We start from the raw sequence: 16,864 nt of genomic DNA, 5'->3' as shown, positions 1-16,864 counted from the left end.
AAAACTTTTCTGATGGCCATTTTCTATCATAGGTGATGCAAGGTGTCCACAGATGATGTCAGTCACTATTGCATTTCAAAACCTCGTTTGAATATGATCCTATGGTCACACTGGATGCCAATATAGTATTTCAGTGTTTCCTTTTTTTGTATGGTATCAGTGCAGTCCTGACCAGTACAACTAAGGCATCAACCGTGAATCAAATCCAACCACTTTATAGATACAAGTTTTTTCCTGTACCATTTTCCCTCAAAAACCCCTGAATGTCAGGAGCTTTAGAGGCTATCTAAAGCCTCTAAAGTCAGGATGCTGAGGATTTTAAGGATGCTATGTGTGAACAAATGGATACTTTTTCCCATTTGTACTTCATTCCTGGATATGCTCTGAAAATAACTGAGAAAACCCCATCTTTTTGGAGAAGAGAGGATTTTGCCATTTACCTATGGTTATGTCATCCCTAAATCAGACTACTTTGGTGATATGTTAAGCAGAGCAGTCAATGTGAAATGAGTTACTAAGCCTCATTATTAGAAATCATACTGAAGTTCAGTTTGTCAAAAGTATCCAAACAGTCCATGGAAAGGAACAGGCAATTTGTCACGCTCTACAACAGGGAGGGTAAATCATCCTCTCAAGGTAACAATCTTTCCCATTCATGAAAAAGACAGAGCCTAGAAAACCACCTTAGCTTATTTTGAAATAAGTTAAATGGAAGAAGATGCATGTATTCTCTGAATAGGTATCTTACCCTGCAGAGAATCATACCTTTGCTCTTAAAAATACAGTGGCCTCCATTTCAGCATGCTGCCCAACTTGTTTTCTGTTCATAGGATCAGCATAATTAATTTTAATTGACTAACATTTGAACACAGTCAAAGCACTGAAGCCCACCGCTTCTTGGCATTTATACAGCAGGGTTGAAGGCATGGAGATGAGAGTGTTCCATTAGCCTTCTCCAAGGGCAGAAGCCAGCATTCCCCAGCAGATCACCAGTGGGTGAAATCTTTAAGACACACACTGTCGCTAGCATTAGGCCAAGATAATGCTCCCAAGTAGATATTTTTACTTCCCTGCTTCAGTTGGGATGTACTGCTTGTGCACTACACATGTAGGAATTACCTAAAATTTCAGGAAATACATTTAAGAGAGAAGCACAGGCTATTTTAAAATTGGCTGTATGGCAGAGAGCACACAGTAGCCAAGTAGCAAATGAACATCTGTACATACAAATTTTATGGGCCTAAGGCAGTATACATTTAAGTACTTACCCAAGATTCAGAAGAAAAACCCATCATCAGACTACTGCAGTTTTCAAGAACCATTTCTAATGGGCAAATTCTCTGAAAATGCAAAACAAAGCAAGAACAGCAATGTCCTGCTACCTCCTTGCTGCCAGTTTAAAGTAGGACCACACACAAACTCAGTCTTCCTACATTTTTGCTTGATGTCTGTGTACAGTGCATCTTGCTGGATTCCTTAAATAAATCAGTAAACACTGCAGTAAGCAAGATGTAAGCTGGTGTGAGTATTAATTACCAATTTCAAGTGCCCAGCAACATTCTCTATGAGCATAATCCTTGCTGATCCAGAAAAGGTGTATTTTAATTAAAAATCTTTTGTCAAAGGCATGACCACCAGTGCTCCATATATTGGTGCTTTAGGCTCTTAAGGACCAGCCTTACTCTAGACTTAAATCAGCATCTCCCAACAGCAGTGAGACAGATGCAGTAGAAAAGAGCTCAGCACATGGCAACCACTTGATTTAACCATGTGATACATTAGGAAACCATGTTGTAAGGTACATGGTCTGTACCGAGCTAGGTTTTTGCACACTGCATTTTAAAACTAGTACATGAAATGGAAGATTTACCAAATGTATTTAAGTAACTCCCAATACTTATTAACCACTATAAAAGTGAAGCAGACTGGTTAACAAAACTGAATAAAAGCACCCGCTCTGCACATTAATTCAAGGAAAAGCCTTTGTTCTTTCTTCCTACATCAAATGGAAATTCTTTCCATTTACTTGCACCTGCCTTGCTATTTTCCCCTTTCACAGCTCTATGTCAGAAATCTTTGTAATTCATTATCCCAGTTCATGATCAGTGGTGGTATTAGACCTTTCACAAAGTGATCTTCCTCTTGGAGTTCATACAGAGATACAGTTATGCCTGTCTCCAGCCAACAACATTCAGCCTTCCAGCAGCCTTGGGAAGAACATAAAATCTGACATGCTGTTGACTCTCTTGACAAAAATTTGACAGGTTCACACACTTTTAATAAAAATCTACCCAACAGTAGCACTCGCTCATACCTCTCTCAGGATTCCTAGATAAATGGAAATTACTTGCAATAAAACAGAGGTAAAATTTGCATTAGAACTGCTGATCTTCAGTCTTATATGAAAATATTCAAGGATCCTTTTATGAAGTACTAAGTTCCACTATAATCAAAATTACATTGATGTCACAGTTTCTACCACTGCCATACTTACTCTTACTTTGCATCAACCAGACAGGAAAAATATTGGGGGAGAAAAAACACCCAGTAAGTTCAAAAGCACTGTTAGTTCTTTAAAAAGAATCACAAAGAAGCATGTTTAACACTAGAAGCTGCAGAGTGGCTTACATGACAGCTGAGTTAGTGAACTTCTCCTTATTTCCTTCTGCCACAAACAGAGTGAGACACAGCGGTGCAAGGAATTTTCCAAGGGTATGCAGGAAATCATTGTCTGTTCAGGACTGTCCAAGGCTTTCCTGGCTCCCAGCTCAGTCTGCTCCCAGGGAAAGGCTGTAGCACCTCCAGACTAACCCGCACTCTTGTGAGTGGCGCATCACATACACAGTACAGGAGAAGATGTGAGTTGTTCATAAACAATTTATTTTATTTCAAGTATGTGCCCTTTTTGATTCTGGAGAATCATGTCCTCCACCAACCAAAGACAGAATGATTTGGAAATCTTCCACCTGACTTTTTTGCTGTTGATACCTTGACACCATGTCCCTCTCCTCCTCCTTGGCAGCTGAAAGTATGGCTCAGGGTGAGCATAAACTCGCACCTCATTCCAAAACGGCTAGAAATACAGTGAACAAAGAATTAGTAAATCAACCACTCAGGGAGGCAGAGGGCTATGAATATACAGACAAATATAAAAACATCTTATTGGGGTTTTTACCAATTTTTTTTTTCTCCTGCTAGTATGATTAAAAACTACTTTGACTTTAGGGTCCTGCTGTTACCTCCTCCTCATTCCCCAACAGAAACGAAGAATTCCAAAAATGCTTCATGTTTCTCATGTTTTTTAATAAATATTTAAAAGTCTGTTCCTCTCCTTCCAAAAAAGCAGGTAATGTGGTATGGAGTGAACAAGACTGGACAAAGCATGAGGTTCACATGGATGAATTGCTGATTATCTCTTCTTACTATTTGGTATGGTTGTGTGCTTTACATTTCCAGTGGCTTAGATTATAAGACATGAAGCTAGTTATTTTGGATGCTGATGCCAATCTGAGCATTACGGAAAAACTAACAGTGCCTAGGTCCTGTTACAGGTGGTCATGGACTCATGGAAGTTTCTTGGTTTAATATTTACACGGATGTTTTAAAATTACGGTCTGTGAAATATATTTTCCAAAGATGCTCCTCTATTTGACAAAAAAATAATAAAAGAACCCTTGATCCAAATCCCATCTCTTTTTAACAGTCTTGTTAAAAATTTCAATTCATCAATTTATCTCAGCACACTTAAGAGCAGAATAGAGAATAACAACATTTTTAAAAAACAGAAAGATGCTGATCTCTAAGGAGACCGTCGCTCTTTTTTCAGAAGTAAATGACACTGAATGGTGCGGATTCGGTTCTTGGCTGGGGCAAACTCCGGCTGAAGCTTTAATGTTGACTCATACCATTTCATGGCCTTTTCAAACTCCTCCTGTGGAGAAAGAAACCAGAGTGCAAAGAGTCAGATTCTAAAAACAGTGAACACATTTTCTATGCCTTTCCCATCCCAACCAGTTGTGCAGCATGATATGCACAAAAGTAACAAAACCAATCCTTGTGATTTAGGATTTTTTTCCTTCTCCCACAAATAACTGATATTTTCTTGGGCTAATGACTCAATTCTGCATAATCCATGGAAAGGAGTCAAGTCATTGCTCAGAATTATTGACCAATGTTCTCGCATTTTCTTTTTAATATTACACCTCTGTATTCTTGCTGTGAAAGTAACTTCTAAAAACAGATTTCAGTCAGAATTTGAGTAGATCAAAGCTTTAAAATCATGGACAATACAAAACCATCACATTTTCTGAAAAGCTAACATTTTTAGAAATAACTTGAAATCATTTTTAAAAGATTACTCAATAAAAAGAGTAAACCTGAACAAAACCCCCCCAAAACCTAGAGTGCATACAATAGCTAAACAATTTCACTTGATAAACTGGACTCCAGGCTGGTAGCTAGAAGCATTCATGTGGAAATAGCATCTATTTTTGTATAGCTGAAATCTCATTACCTATGCCACCCTGCTTTTTTATTAACAAGGAAAGCATGCCAACATCCAATAGTGTATTAGAGGAAAATGAGAGGAGAAAAGACCCAAACCATTCTGGGGCTTTCAGTCAGTTTCATCACTTTTTTTTTTTTTTTAAGTTCCTTTTCTCAGTAACTTTAGCTATGAAGTAGAGATAATATGAATTTCTGGCCATATCATAAAGACTAACTCGATTAAGGTGAGTTTTAAATCTTGATTTTTTTAAAAGGTGTATTTTAATAGTATATATAGACAGTATAAAGAAATTTGAGTTCAATCTGAAAATTATATTGGGCATTAAGAATCCAGATATTGAAAATGAACTTCCCTTGTGTTTGTTCACCACAACTGAGTGTTGGGTTTTACTTATTCCAAGCTTAGCTCTTCAAGACCAAATTCATCACTAATTTTCCAGTATGATAAAAATATCCTGTATTTAGATGAGTGGACAACCCAAATTACCAATTGTTTGCTACTGTCTTTACAAAGCTTGGCACACAGCATTCTTAAGCCAGCTTATAAAAATGTTGGCCTTAAAGTATTAAATGACAAATAGGGGTAAAATAAGTAGTAAAAGTTTTGTCTTTCTAAAGATACTAATTCTTGATGATCATACCAAATTTCTTGAACATTGCTCCTTCAAAACGATTTGTGAGAATAAGACTTTACATACATGTAAATAGTGTCCCAAAGACAGCCATACCTGGGCAACAGCACACTCACCATTGCTACATAGACATTGGCCAGAGTGAAATGATTCACCACAAAGTGCGGCGCTATTTCCACTGCCATGGTAGCCACAATGATGGCATCATTCCAGAGTCTGGCATTGTGGAAGATGTTTGCTAGGCTTATTAGTGGTACATCCTGTAAGAGAAGAGCAAGAAACAAACAGTTTCTTTCCATTGCAATTGTCTCAGGAACAGCAAGACAAACAGAAGAATCCACCACCAAACCACACTCATCTGGTTCCTACCCACTTCCCTCTCTTTTGATGTTGAGAATAATGATCCAGACCTATTTTAATACAAAACTACATTTGAGCCTGAGTTACATACAAAAAAACCTCACATCCACTCACAATAGTGACAATTATTACTCTTGGACAGAAAAAAGTCAACAATTAACTCACTTAAGTGAAAGTACATTTACTTTTTAGAAGCTCTTAGACTATTTTTCTCTCCAAAGATGAGGTGCACTCTTTAGAGACAAGAGAAACGGTTTTGTTTGAATACTCTCCTTCAGCTCTTGCATAAAAGGGAATATGAACAAAGGGGACAGCAGGGAAGAAAACATGGTCTAACCATTAGTGCAACAGATGCATCATTTTTTGTCCTGCCTCTGCCATAAGAATTGTTATTCTGATGCTGAGTAATAGCTATAAATAAAATTTTCTCAGCTAGACATGGATGGTATGTTCTTTATTTCCTGGATTTCCAGACTGTGACCTTGTCTGACTGAAAAAACTGTAGAGCCCTGGCAGATAGAACAAACTCTCTGGGAGCTGGGCCTCAAATCTCCAAAATACCGCTTAGTACCAAGGCTTAAGTGCCTTCAATAAAAAATAGCGTAAAATCACGACAATAAAAAGTTCTGGATGTATGTGATCCCCATTTCCTTGGCCTTCACATGTCAAGGAATACCTGTGCTGTGCAAGTTATTCATATTTGAAAAGCAGATATTATGGAAGTCAGGATCACAAGAGAAGTTCACAGGAAAATTAATTACCTTTTATTTTCATGAAAAAAGTCAAGAGAAAGTAGCCAAAGTGCATAAAAACAAAGAGGGGGATAAACCAAAATAGCTTTTACTCAGAGTTAGCACTGAATTAAAAGTTGCAGCTCTATCTTTACAAACAAGATCCAGAGTTTTCTCTGGGGGCAGCTTCAATATGGAGGACAAAACCAAGGCACAACGTCGGAGAGTCATACTGTCTCAAGCAACATTATATCATACTTCTAGAAAAAAGCACTACTTCACCATAATTTTGAAAAACTGTAGTTTCCAATCCATAGTCTGACCCTGACAAATCACACAGCTAAGGACTCCTTTCCTGAGGAACCAATTACATGGAAAGACAGGAAAATAAGCAAAGGCTGGATGTGTTAGGTCTTGGTTCCAACCTTGTTTTCAATGGATAATGCAAATAAATAGCATTATAGGAAATATACAAAGGATATGCAGTGGGGATGTGCATTTCTTAGTTGAGGCATCTTTGCTCTTAATGGCTAAATCTTCCTAATAATATCCTGAAAACATGAACTACTTCGTCTGGCAATTTTCAGAGAAAGGCTGAAGACCAAGATTCCAGTGGAATTTACATTTTTCCAGGCTGTACAATTTGTTGCCCAGGTCAAAAAGAAAAATCTGCTATGTTGAGTAAGGAGCCTATATTACATTTATCAGTTTGCAAGAGGGAGCTTGGTGTTTAAGAACAGACATTACAATGCTCAGCACGGCACTTGCCAAGGTAAAGGGTACAGAGCACTTCAGCCAGCTGAAACACTGAAGAGAAGACTGTGTCCAAAGTACTGCCTTTTTTTGGGAGCAAGGAACTGCTGCACAAAATCAAGGATGAGTGTACAACTGAGATTCACAGCCCAACTGCTTAAGATTCAAGCACTTAAGTAATTCCTTTAGATAATCACCTCCCACCCTCCCTAAAAGCACAACCAGAAGAGATACTCCCTTCTCTAAAAGCACAACCAGAAAACATACACCCACATCTTGGGTTAGACTTGTCCAGACAATGGCTGATGAAGACTCAAAGTCCTAACTAACAGGAGGAAGTTCAAGTCTGGGATGCCCAGAGCAGATGTCACATCCACTGAACTGCAGGCAATTCCACTGAACCCTTTCTGCAGTTATCTTTTTTTTAAGTCCATACTAAACAAATGGTGAAAATCTTTGTTTCACCTCAACTAGCTAGTATCTAATACATTACAGACACCTGCTATAGTGTTGGCCTTCACAATAGTCTGTGAAAGGAAAACATTCTTTCACCTGAGGAGTGGGCACACAAGTGTACACACCTTCATGTGATGGGGTGCATAGTGCAATGCTTGCCGTAAACAGTCTATTGCCTTCTTTCCTTGGCCTTTCACCCTCCAGTAAAGAGCTGCCATGCTAGAGAGGACCCATGAAGTCTGATTCTGGCAAAAGAAAAACACAAAAAACTGTCATGTAAACACTGGTAGCGAATACTCTTCCTACCTTTCGCTCTTCCAATTTATTTGATATACTGAGGTAGAGGATGTTACACTTTAAAAGAGCATTAAACTATTTTAAAGCAGCAAAAAGTTTCTGACAACATATATGCAACAGCAAGGTAAATGAGACTGCCAAATGAAACAAATTCCAAGTTCAACATCACTTCCATAGGAACAGAACAGCAGTTCAATAGCTTTCAACAGCAACAGTTTCAGCAGCCACAACAGCTTCTAACAGCTCTCTGATGCTGAGCATCTATATGTGCACACACATTACCCAACATGAAGGAAAAAAACTTAGCTAAATTAGCTGATTGGACCTGTAGGCTCCCTGCAGTCACTGGAAAGAGAAAGGATGCCCTGGGATGCGGCTCAGTCCAGAAGCCTGCCAAAGCCCAGTCTCTATCTGGCTGACTCCCATGCCCTGCATTACAAAGGAAAATACTGAGAATTCTGTTTCTAATCTCTGCACTAAATATTCAGCTTATTTGGATAAATCTTGGTGTCTGTAGGGGAAACTAACATCTAAGCAAAAAAACTAGTATACATCTAAAGTGAACAAAAATCTAACTCTTGTAACATGAGTATAAGAGTAATGTCTTTACTTTCAGGGGACGGACAAAGCTATATTGGTAATAATTTCAAAGCACAGCAAGTATCTCTGACAGTTTTAGGTCCAACAGGCTAGGGGCACCAAACTTTTCATTGAGCTCTCTTTTCCATAGTAGTTTGGGATATTGTCCCTACTAGTTGTAAATATAGAATAGCAATCCCTGACATCCTAGGGCTCACAGCTGAGGTCCTTCAGCTAGGAAGCTTGGGTTTCTCTGAGGAGAACCAGAAGTGCAGGCTTGCACATGGTACCACACCTCTGCCTGAACACATCTGACACTTCACCAGGCCAACACTGCACCAGGAAGAAGCAGCAGGCTAAAACAGGAAGCCCCTTTGAGCTGTCTGACAGCAGCATGCCAGGAGTGTTACTGGAGAGGGGAGACACGGCTTAACTCCACTCTCCATAAGCTCCAAATCAATGTAGCATAAAGAGAAAGAAGAGAGCTGAGATCTGTTGAAATAGTTTAATAAATCAATAATCAGCAATGCTGCTCACTACAGGGCACAGGAAACACTGGGACATTTGACAAGCTTAGGTTTCAGCAGAGAGATGCAGAAGACACTTGATGGTATAAGCATAGGATATACCTCCACAAAATACCTGTGAGGGCATTACAGATGCTAAATAGACACAAATCCCTAGTCCAAGTACTAATGCATTCCTTGAGCAGGATTTCAGACAAACGATTGGAGACCGGATTGACCACTATGCCACTCATGAGCAGTAAGCCCAGACTTCTCATCTTCTCCTTTACACATACCTTTTCCAGAGCTTTGGCTATTCGAGTACCAACTTGTTCTAGTGACTGTGGTGAGTAGTGGTCTTTGCCAAGATTCTGTAGGACCTGTGGAATAGGAAGTACAAGTACTTAGAGGCTGGAACCTGGTAAGAGATGTCGCCTTGCTCATTGGTTGCTTTTTGCCTGGCATTTTTACAAATGCTGTAACCTGCTTCAACCTAAACACAACTGTCTATCTTGAGCTGATACCATCTATATAACACAGTGCTATAACTCCACGGCACTGAATACTAAGAACACTAGAAATTCTGAATATGCTGAGTTGGACTTTACCTTCACTAACATTCACAAAGAGCTACAAATACAGAGACACTAATGGTGTTTTAGGATTTCCCTCAGGGCAGACTGTAGATGGCTGGGAAGGCATTCTGGTAAAATTTCATGCTGCACTGTTCTTAGAGTTTTATCCAGGCATTCACTCACTGAAAGTCACCTCTGGAGACAAGGCATTGAGCTAAATGCACCTTCAATCTGCCACAGTATGGCCACTTTTGTGTGACAGTCTTCAGCTCTGGCATACCTCTTTCAGCTGACTTTCTCCAGTGTAATGCAAGCTGGCCCGACTAGAGACACCTTGCAGGTGGTCCAAAGTATGCATACTGGCTGGGAGGTTTGGGTTACAAAGGGGCTCCATGGCTGGTTCCTGCAGCTGTGTGGCAAAATCAATGTGTTCTGTAATGCTACAAATGTCATAAAACAAGTCAAATTAGTTAAAAGAACAGAATAGTCATTAGAAAGCTCTCTAGTGAAAGTAAACTGCCCAGAACCTGGCAGAATCTCATCTGAGTAGCTCAAGAAACAAGAGAAATGGGATCTTTCATCTGCACTTGCACTTTTCAAGACTAATTAATGAAATTCCACATAATGCTTTCAAACTTCTTAGAAATCCTGGAAGTTTTTTCTTACTAACATAAAATCTTCAGTTTACACACACTGAAGACCAAGTAACTGTCCTGCTTTGTGTAAGTAACTTACTTAGGGCTCATATCCAAGATACTCACTCAATGTTTTTAGCAGAAACAGCAAGCCACGTGCTGGCTACAGTTGTAAGCTCTACCCTGCGGAGTTTCAGGCATTCATCAGGACTTGGCCAGCCAAGGCTACGGTAGTCATGCCTTTTTCCTTGAGAAAATAAAACAAAAATAGAAGAAACTTTCTGGAAGGAGAAAGACATTCTACTTCAGTACAATGACTCTTAAAATACTCTATGCCAGTGGATACATCCCCTACATTATAAAAGTTACTGTCTTGCAGAGACATTTCTTTAAGAACGTTCCTGAATCTACATGGACTGAATAGGACTGCTGGCATGCACAGACAGAACCAGACTGTGCACAAGACAGATGAGGAGATGAAGTTTCAAACCTGTTTCATTACACTTTTTCCAAAAGTACAGATTAAGAACAATTGCCAATCTTGTTTACAGGTAACGTTACTACCTAAATGTCCTTAAACCAAATGTGTGAGTCATCATTAATGTTCTACAGCTACAGTTAAAAACTAGTAAAAGTTGACTTATTTATCTGTTGACAATTCCAGGCAAAAAAACCTGCCAATACTGTTCAATGAGTATTGTTTAAGACAGTCAGTGGCTTTTACCATGTTCTTACACTCAAGATGGAAACCTTCCTGAGACTATTTAACAATTACACTTTAGCTCTCCCACTTTGCAGAGAAGCAAAGCAAGGCAGGGAAAGGTTAAATAACTTGCTTTATGTTAACTAACAGAATCCTGAGAGAAACATGAACCTGATCTTCACATCTGAACTAAAGCCTACTGAAATCTTTCCCCCAAATTTGGTAGATACTATATCAAGTCCTAGGAAAGTGGCCTGTGTTAAATGTTAGGAAACATTTTCCTCTGGTATCAGAAACATCCAAACTATTTGGAACATAAGAAAAATTCACTATAGCAGCAGATTTGCACAGTGGGAAGCCAAGTTTAACAACATGCCAGTCTATCGCATCAGCTACATAGAGAATATTTCAGTATTTATTTCCAGTTACGTGAAATTTTGCCCATTTGGATGCAACGCCTATTTCTCATCCAAGTTACAGTAAACCACTTTAGCATATTTTGCAAATAATGAAGAAGTCTGCAATACCATGAATTTTAGAAAATATTGTGATAAAAAAGAAATTAATTTCGAGATACAAAGAGAAATTTCAAAGGAAAATTATCAGCTCCCATTACCACCACTGTGAACTATCCGACTGCATGTTCCTACTGGCGTGAATGGGAAAGGACATAAAGAGATATGGAAATGCTACAGACACAGTTCAGTAGTCTGGGAAGGAGTGAAACACAAGACAGATACCATCATTCCTCTGTTCTACCAAGAACTCCCTAGGTGATCTTCAATTTGTTACTTAAATTTTGATGATTTAGCTCTTGCAAAGAGGATGCCAGCAGACCCTGCCTCACAGGAATGTTGGGAAGATTACTTTACAATTGAGGGATGCTATGTAATAAAGCCACAGAAGTAACCAGAGGGAAAGAAGATATACATTGAGGAAAGGACAGGTGTGTACTACTCACAAAAGAAAGTCTGTTTGCATGTATTCCTTCCCCCCCATTTAAATATTTAATTCAATAACCTACATTTGTCAGTTGCTAAAAAAGGAGGTTGTTAAAGATTTAATGTAAAAGCCTTCAAAATGTGAAATCACTTTCCAGGTCATCAAATTGTCAAGAACTAAGATGCACTGTAGAACTTTGCATACACATCAGCCCCACAATATTAAGATTTTAGCTCCATTGAAAGGTTAAGACAAGTAGTAAAGGGGTCAATTACTTGGGTTTTATTCTCTGGCACTATATTAACAGATTATCCTCCGATTCCTCTTATTCAACTAGCAAAAACTCCATCTACCTCTCAAAATCTCACCTGTATTGGTGCAAAACCCTTCTCTTCCATGGCCACACTGTTTTGGAAGACAGTTCTAAGTTTTCTCTTATAATATCACTGAACAATTATAGCAGAACACTTGATTTTTATTTACTTAATTTTTATTAGACTAAGCTTTCAGCTCTTTCTCTTTGAGTTGTATGTCTTCTGCTTAGCCAGAAATCAGAAGTCTTATTCTGCATCCTGATAAACTAACTTCTCTGCTCATTAAGTTTATGAAAAGAGATCACCAAAGTCCCCTCTCTCTTTTACAACTTCTACTTACAATATCTACCTCTTTCATTCTTCACTCTCACCACCTCATCCCCCCAGAAGTTTTGGAAATTAACCAGAAAGTTTTCATTCAACACATAAAGTTAGGCTTCACTTCATCAAGAAGGTGCTGATGGAAGAGATTTCTTGGTTTTCCAGGTACTCATCTAGAAGGGACATTACACTATGTAGTTTTTGTGATGCTTATTTTCAGTAATAAACCAGTGTAACATAAAGGCTGCAAAGGAAATAAATCATAGTAATACAAAAGCTGTAAATGATTAACTATCTCTAGAAGTTGCAGGTTACCTATTGGCCCAGGAGAAGGTATCTTTGGTCCACTGATCTCTAGAGCAGTTTGGTAAAAGTTTTCATTTTCTGCATTAGTCCCTTCTTCCACATTTCTTCCAACTGGCTCCTGAAGATCCAAGCTTTCAACTTTTGGTTTCTTTAAACGTTTGACCTGAAAAGTGATCTACCAAAAGAACAATATTAGCAAGGTTAACAGTAGGAAACACCATGACTGTTTTGCACTACTTGTTTTAGTCCAATGCACTACTTGTTTTAGCCCAAAGATGTTACAGATGAGATCTTTGTCTCTCTCTTTTCCTCCCCATCTCAACTCATTCTCAAAGCTTCCCTTTCACTGCATCACACCATGCAAACCAAGTATGCAACTTCTGACCTCCAACACAAGAGAAAATCAATTTAACTGCTGAAGAACTAAAAGGCATTTTTCGTAATATATTTGATTGGCAACACAATGACAAGAGGGATTCCTGTGTTTTCATGCTAACTAGAACTTTTGGTTAAAATATTTTTTTATTTTTAACTGTGATCAAGAAGTTGGTGATGGATTGAAACTACTTGTTCATTTCACATTGGCCATCGACGACTCTTTTAGGCTCACAGGAGAAGTTCATAGATCTGTATCGCCCAGTACTAAATCCCTTGAACTGTCTTCATCTTTCCCTTGTCCACAACATTTAGTACAAGACTTAGGTAAACTAACTCAAACTTACCCATTCAGCTTCATCATCGTCACCACAGTCCCCAAAACAGGAGCTAGCTAGTCCATCCTGAGATCCCTTCTTCAGGACCCGGATTCCCTGCAAGTCCATCCGACGACCTTTTACCTCCAGTGCCCCTTCAAAAGCTTCCTGAGGCCAAGAATTTTCAAACTCATCCACCAAAGCCAGCATCTCTTCAGACATCTGATCATCTTCTAAACCCTCCACTCCTTCTGAACCATTGCTTTCTGCAGTGACTGTGTCTAAGAGGGAAAACCATAAAAAACTTCAAAAATTATTTTCCCTGTGCTTTCACAAATTGTAGAAAAAGAATATTTTTTTCTGTGATCTAACTTTTCCCCTTGCACAAGCCAAGTATCACTGACTAGTCACTACACAAAGAGAGAACTAGACAATGAACATCTCCCCATCACAAATAAGCAGCCCTGTTGTGCTTGCAGAAGAATGGTTAAAAGAATGAAACTAGTTTATGGTTACTTACTACTTTATGGACAGAGAGGGGAAAACACAGCTTCTCAGTGGAAAACAGACAGCCCTTCTGAAAAATCTAGAAACAATTTTATTGGCCAGAACTGATTTTGTAAGGCTGACTTACTTTCCAGTCTCAAGAAGGAGGGATCCCTTGCTGAACTCTGAGTAAGGACTTCTGGATCTTCTGTACCTCCTTCAGAGTGTCCTTCTGTCACTGCTGTAGCTGACTCATAGTGGTCATCAAAGTATTTCTCCTTGCCATAATTGCCATCTGGATTTTTCTCATGACAGTGGCCTGAAAGAGAGAAATTTAATGATATACCATGAGAGAAAGCTCCTCCTGGATACAAGTGCAGAAGCTGTATTGTGGAAGCTACCATCTTCTAGTTTTGTGTGGATTTTCTATGTTTTTAACCTATGGATTAAAACAATAATTCTACAAAGTATGAAAGACTTCATTCAGTGATTAAAAACTAATCTGCCCACTGACAAGGGAGATAATGTATAACAGTTACAGGCTATTAGGTAAATGCTGTGAACTACTAATGCAAGAAAGACCAGCTACTTTTCAAAGGAAGGTTGCACAGGAGGTGAGAAATTACTGTGTGCTGGTACCCACTCCAATGAACACTCCCAAGACACGTTTTAGTGACAATACACCATATGAGGTGTTTGCCTGCCACATGAATTTTCACTTAAGAGACCACAGTGGTCACCATGCTTGAGAAAAGAGACAAGGCAGACTGATCTGGAAATGCCAGGCTGACCTTCTACACCAGCAACAAACAGCATGTTGGCACAACCAGCTCATGAAATAGAAAGAAAAAAGTTAAGAGCACTAATCTGTGCAAAAAATCAGAAGTTTATACAGCTTAAAATTAAACATCTATAATTTTGTGCTCAGGTTACAAGTTCACATTGCACCAAATGCAAAGATCCAGGAATAACACTGGAAAGAATCCAAATGCAGAGTCAGTAATAAGCAGAAATAAAAAAGGGTACACTTGCAACAGTAGGCTTTGAGCATCCTTTAGTGCCACATAAGCATTTAGACACTTTTAAGGGTGACCACCTGCATCTTTGTAACAACACTTTTGATAATAAGTACATTTTAACTACAAATCTCCAATTTTTTAATACTAATTACTTTCCACAGCCAGAGGTGCTTAGGGAATACAGCTAATGATGCCATTCTCCACATGTGTGAGAGGCTGGGAACTGCCCTGAACCCCAAGGTGCAGCTATGGGGCTGAGACACAGACATGTACACAGCTACTGCTTTAGAACCCTTCCTTCCTTTATTTCAGTCACTTGTGAGTGAAAACAGTATATGTGGAGAAATGAATTAAGAAGTCCACAGCTGAATAAAAGCATTAAGAGATTCTCAAGTACATTCTCCATTCTGCCCTCTCTGAGTGCAAACTGTATTTCTCTATGCATATGGGAAGCATTATTTTTTTCAACCAGAAGCATAAAATAACAAGAATGTGAACAAAGTAGATCAGTGAGCCCTTTCTACTTCACACAATGATCCTATGGTACAAAGGAAAATTCTAGGTTTTACACCATCATCAGGCCAGTGGGATGAGAGGATGGCTCTAACTCTCACATAAGGGTAACTTGTTCCAGTGCTTCTCTGCAAAGTGAAACTACAACTTTTAGCTCTCTGCTTCTCCACCTGGGAACACTCAGGTGTCACCTTTGGAGGAGAAACAAACCAGTATTTTCTCTGTGTGAGTGACCAAAATCAAACTAGATTTATAAATCTTTTGGGAAAACTATTTCTTGTCCTACCTCTTCTGCTGTATGTAAGAAAACAAACAATGTTATGAGTAAGTATATAAACCAGAAGTAGTTAACTTCATAAACTCTTCTAATATCTACCATCCACTTATACTCAACCTTTCCTACTCTATCAGTCACTGATTCTTTCTTCAGTCCCCTGCTCATTTATCCCATTCTGCTAAGAAAAACTAATCGGTTTCATATTAAAAAAAAAAAAAGAAGAAAAAGATAAAACAAGCACTTCAATATATGGAGAGCCTCACGTTTAGTCATGACAAATGGTGCACACAGAACACTTAAGCTGTCCCCACCTGACATCAACCCAGCCTGATTTCAATGCAAGTCAGGTGCTTAGAAATGTGATGGCCACAATTCCCTTGGCTGAAGTTCCACTCATCATTAGTATAAAGAAAGAAGCAGAGGGGCTCAAACATAGATAACTATTTTTAATTTAAATAAAAATGCCAAAAAGGATTTAAAAAGCTGGAAAGCACAAGCAGAAGGAAAAAAAAATGATGGTACTTAAAATTCTACTTAACACCAACTCTGTTAACATTAATTTACAAACACTGACAGCTAAAAACAGGCTAGATGACTGTGCTGGCTTTCTTGAGATCTGAGAGCTGCTATATATAGAAACCTGAGTGACCTAATTTTTTCAAATTGCTGCTTTCAGTTATCTGATATTGCTGGAGACAAAAACACTAGTTGAAAAACCAATGGAAGTTGAAAATCTCTAGTGAGTGAACCATGAAGCTGGTGGTACTGAAACACTGCAAGTCAGAACTTCACAGTTTCTGTCAGCCAGAAGCTTGAAACCCACCAGGAAGTCCAGTGGGGAAGAGTGAGACCAGCAAGGGAACAACACAGCCCCAAACTCCAGGCACAGTCTCTGTCTGTAGAACTTTGGCCATATCACTGCAATACTTACAGCACCTCTGTTATGTGAAGGACAAAAGTGACCACTGACCTAAAAATGCCCAGATATTTATTATTACTATTTTACATATATTCTGGCTGTCTTAGTCTGCACATGTGTTTTAGGTATAAATTCCTGACACAGTGATATTACAAAACTTGGAAGTCTAAAATTTCTACATTGTACTTGGTAAGTTCAGCTTACTTCACCTTGAAAATTTACTAGAGAAGGATCACTTTCTTGCTCCTTTATTTTCTGAGAGCAGCTGTTGTCACTCTTCCCATTGCTTCTGCAGAGCTAAGAAAGTTGAGAGGGAAGAGGATCAGAGTTCTGCCTTACCTT

The 16,864-nt window shown here is 38.8% G+C and overlaps 1 protein-coding gene across 1 annotated transcript in view; it reads right to left on the bottom strand.

The window, feature by feature from the left end:
- Positions 1 to 2,859: 2,859 nt before the first annotated feature.
- TTC17 (tetratricopeptide repeat domain 17) overlaps positions 2,860 to 16,864 on the bottom strand; it is a 54,784-nt gene continuing 40,779 nt past the window's right edge. The window contains exons 17-25 of the mRNA XM_059474812.1: positions 13,943 to 14,113; positions 13,339 to 13,589; positions 12,626 to 12,791; positions 10,157 to 10,277; positions 9,676 to 9,835; positions 9,117 to 9,200; positions 7,564 to 7,683; positions 5,255 to 5,398; positions 2,860 to 3,931 (exon numbers count right to left, since the gene is read on the bottom strand). Coding sequence (XP_059330795.1) covers positions 3,800 to 3,931; positions 5,255 to 5,398; positions 7,564 to 7,683; positions 9,117 to 9,200; positions 9,676 to 9,835; positions 10,157 to 10,277; positions 12,626 to 12,791; positions 13,339 to 13,589; positions 13,943 to 14,113 — 1,349 coding nt within the window. The 3' untranslated portion in view covers positions 2,860 to 3,799. The remainder of the gene's footprint in view (positions 3,932 to 5,254; positions 5,399 to 7,563; positions 7,684 to 9,116; positions 9,201 to 9,675; positions 9,836 to 10,156; positions 10,278 to 12,625; positions 12,792 to 13,338; positions 13,590 to 13,942; positions 14,114 to 16,864) is intronic.

Source organism: Ammospiza nelsoni, chromosome 6 (assembly GCF_027579445.1).
Source record: "Ammospiza nelsoni isolate bAmmNel1 chromosome 6, bAmmNel1.pri, whole genome shotgun sequence".
In the NCBI taxonomy this organism is placed as follows: Eukaryota; Metazoa; Chordata; class Aves; order Passeriformes; family Passerellidae; genus Ammospiza; species Ammospiza nelsoni.
Note: the sequence above shows the minus strand (reverse complement) of the source record. Positions and strands in the feature narration are given on the sequence as shown.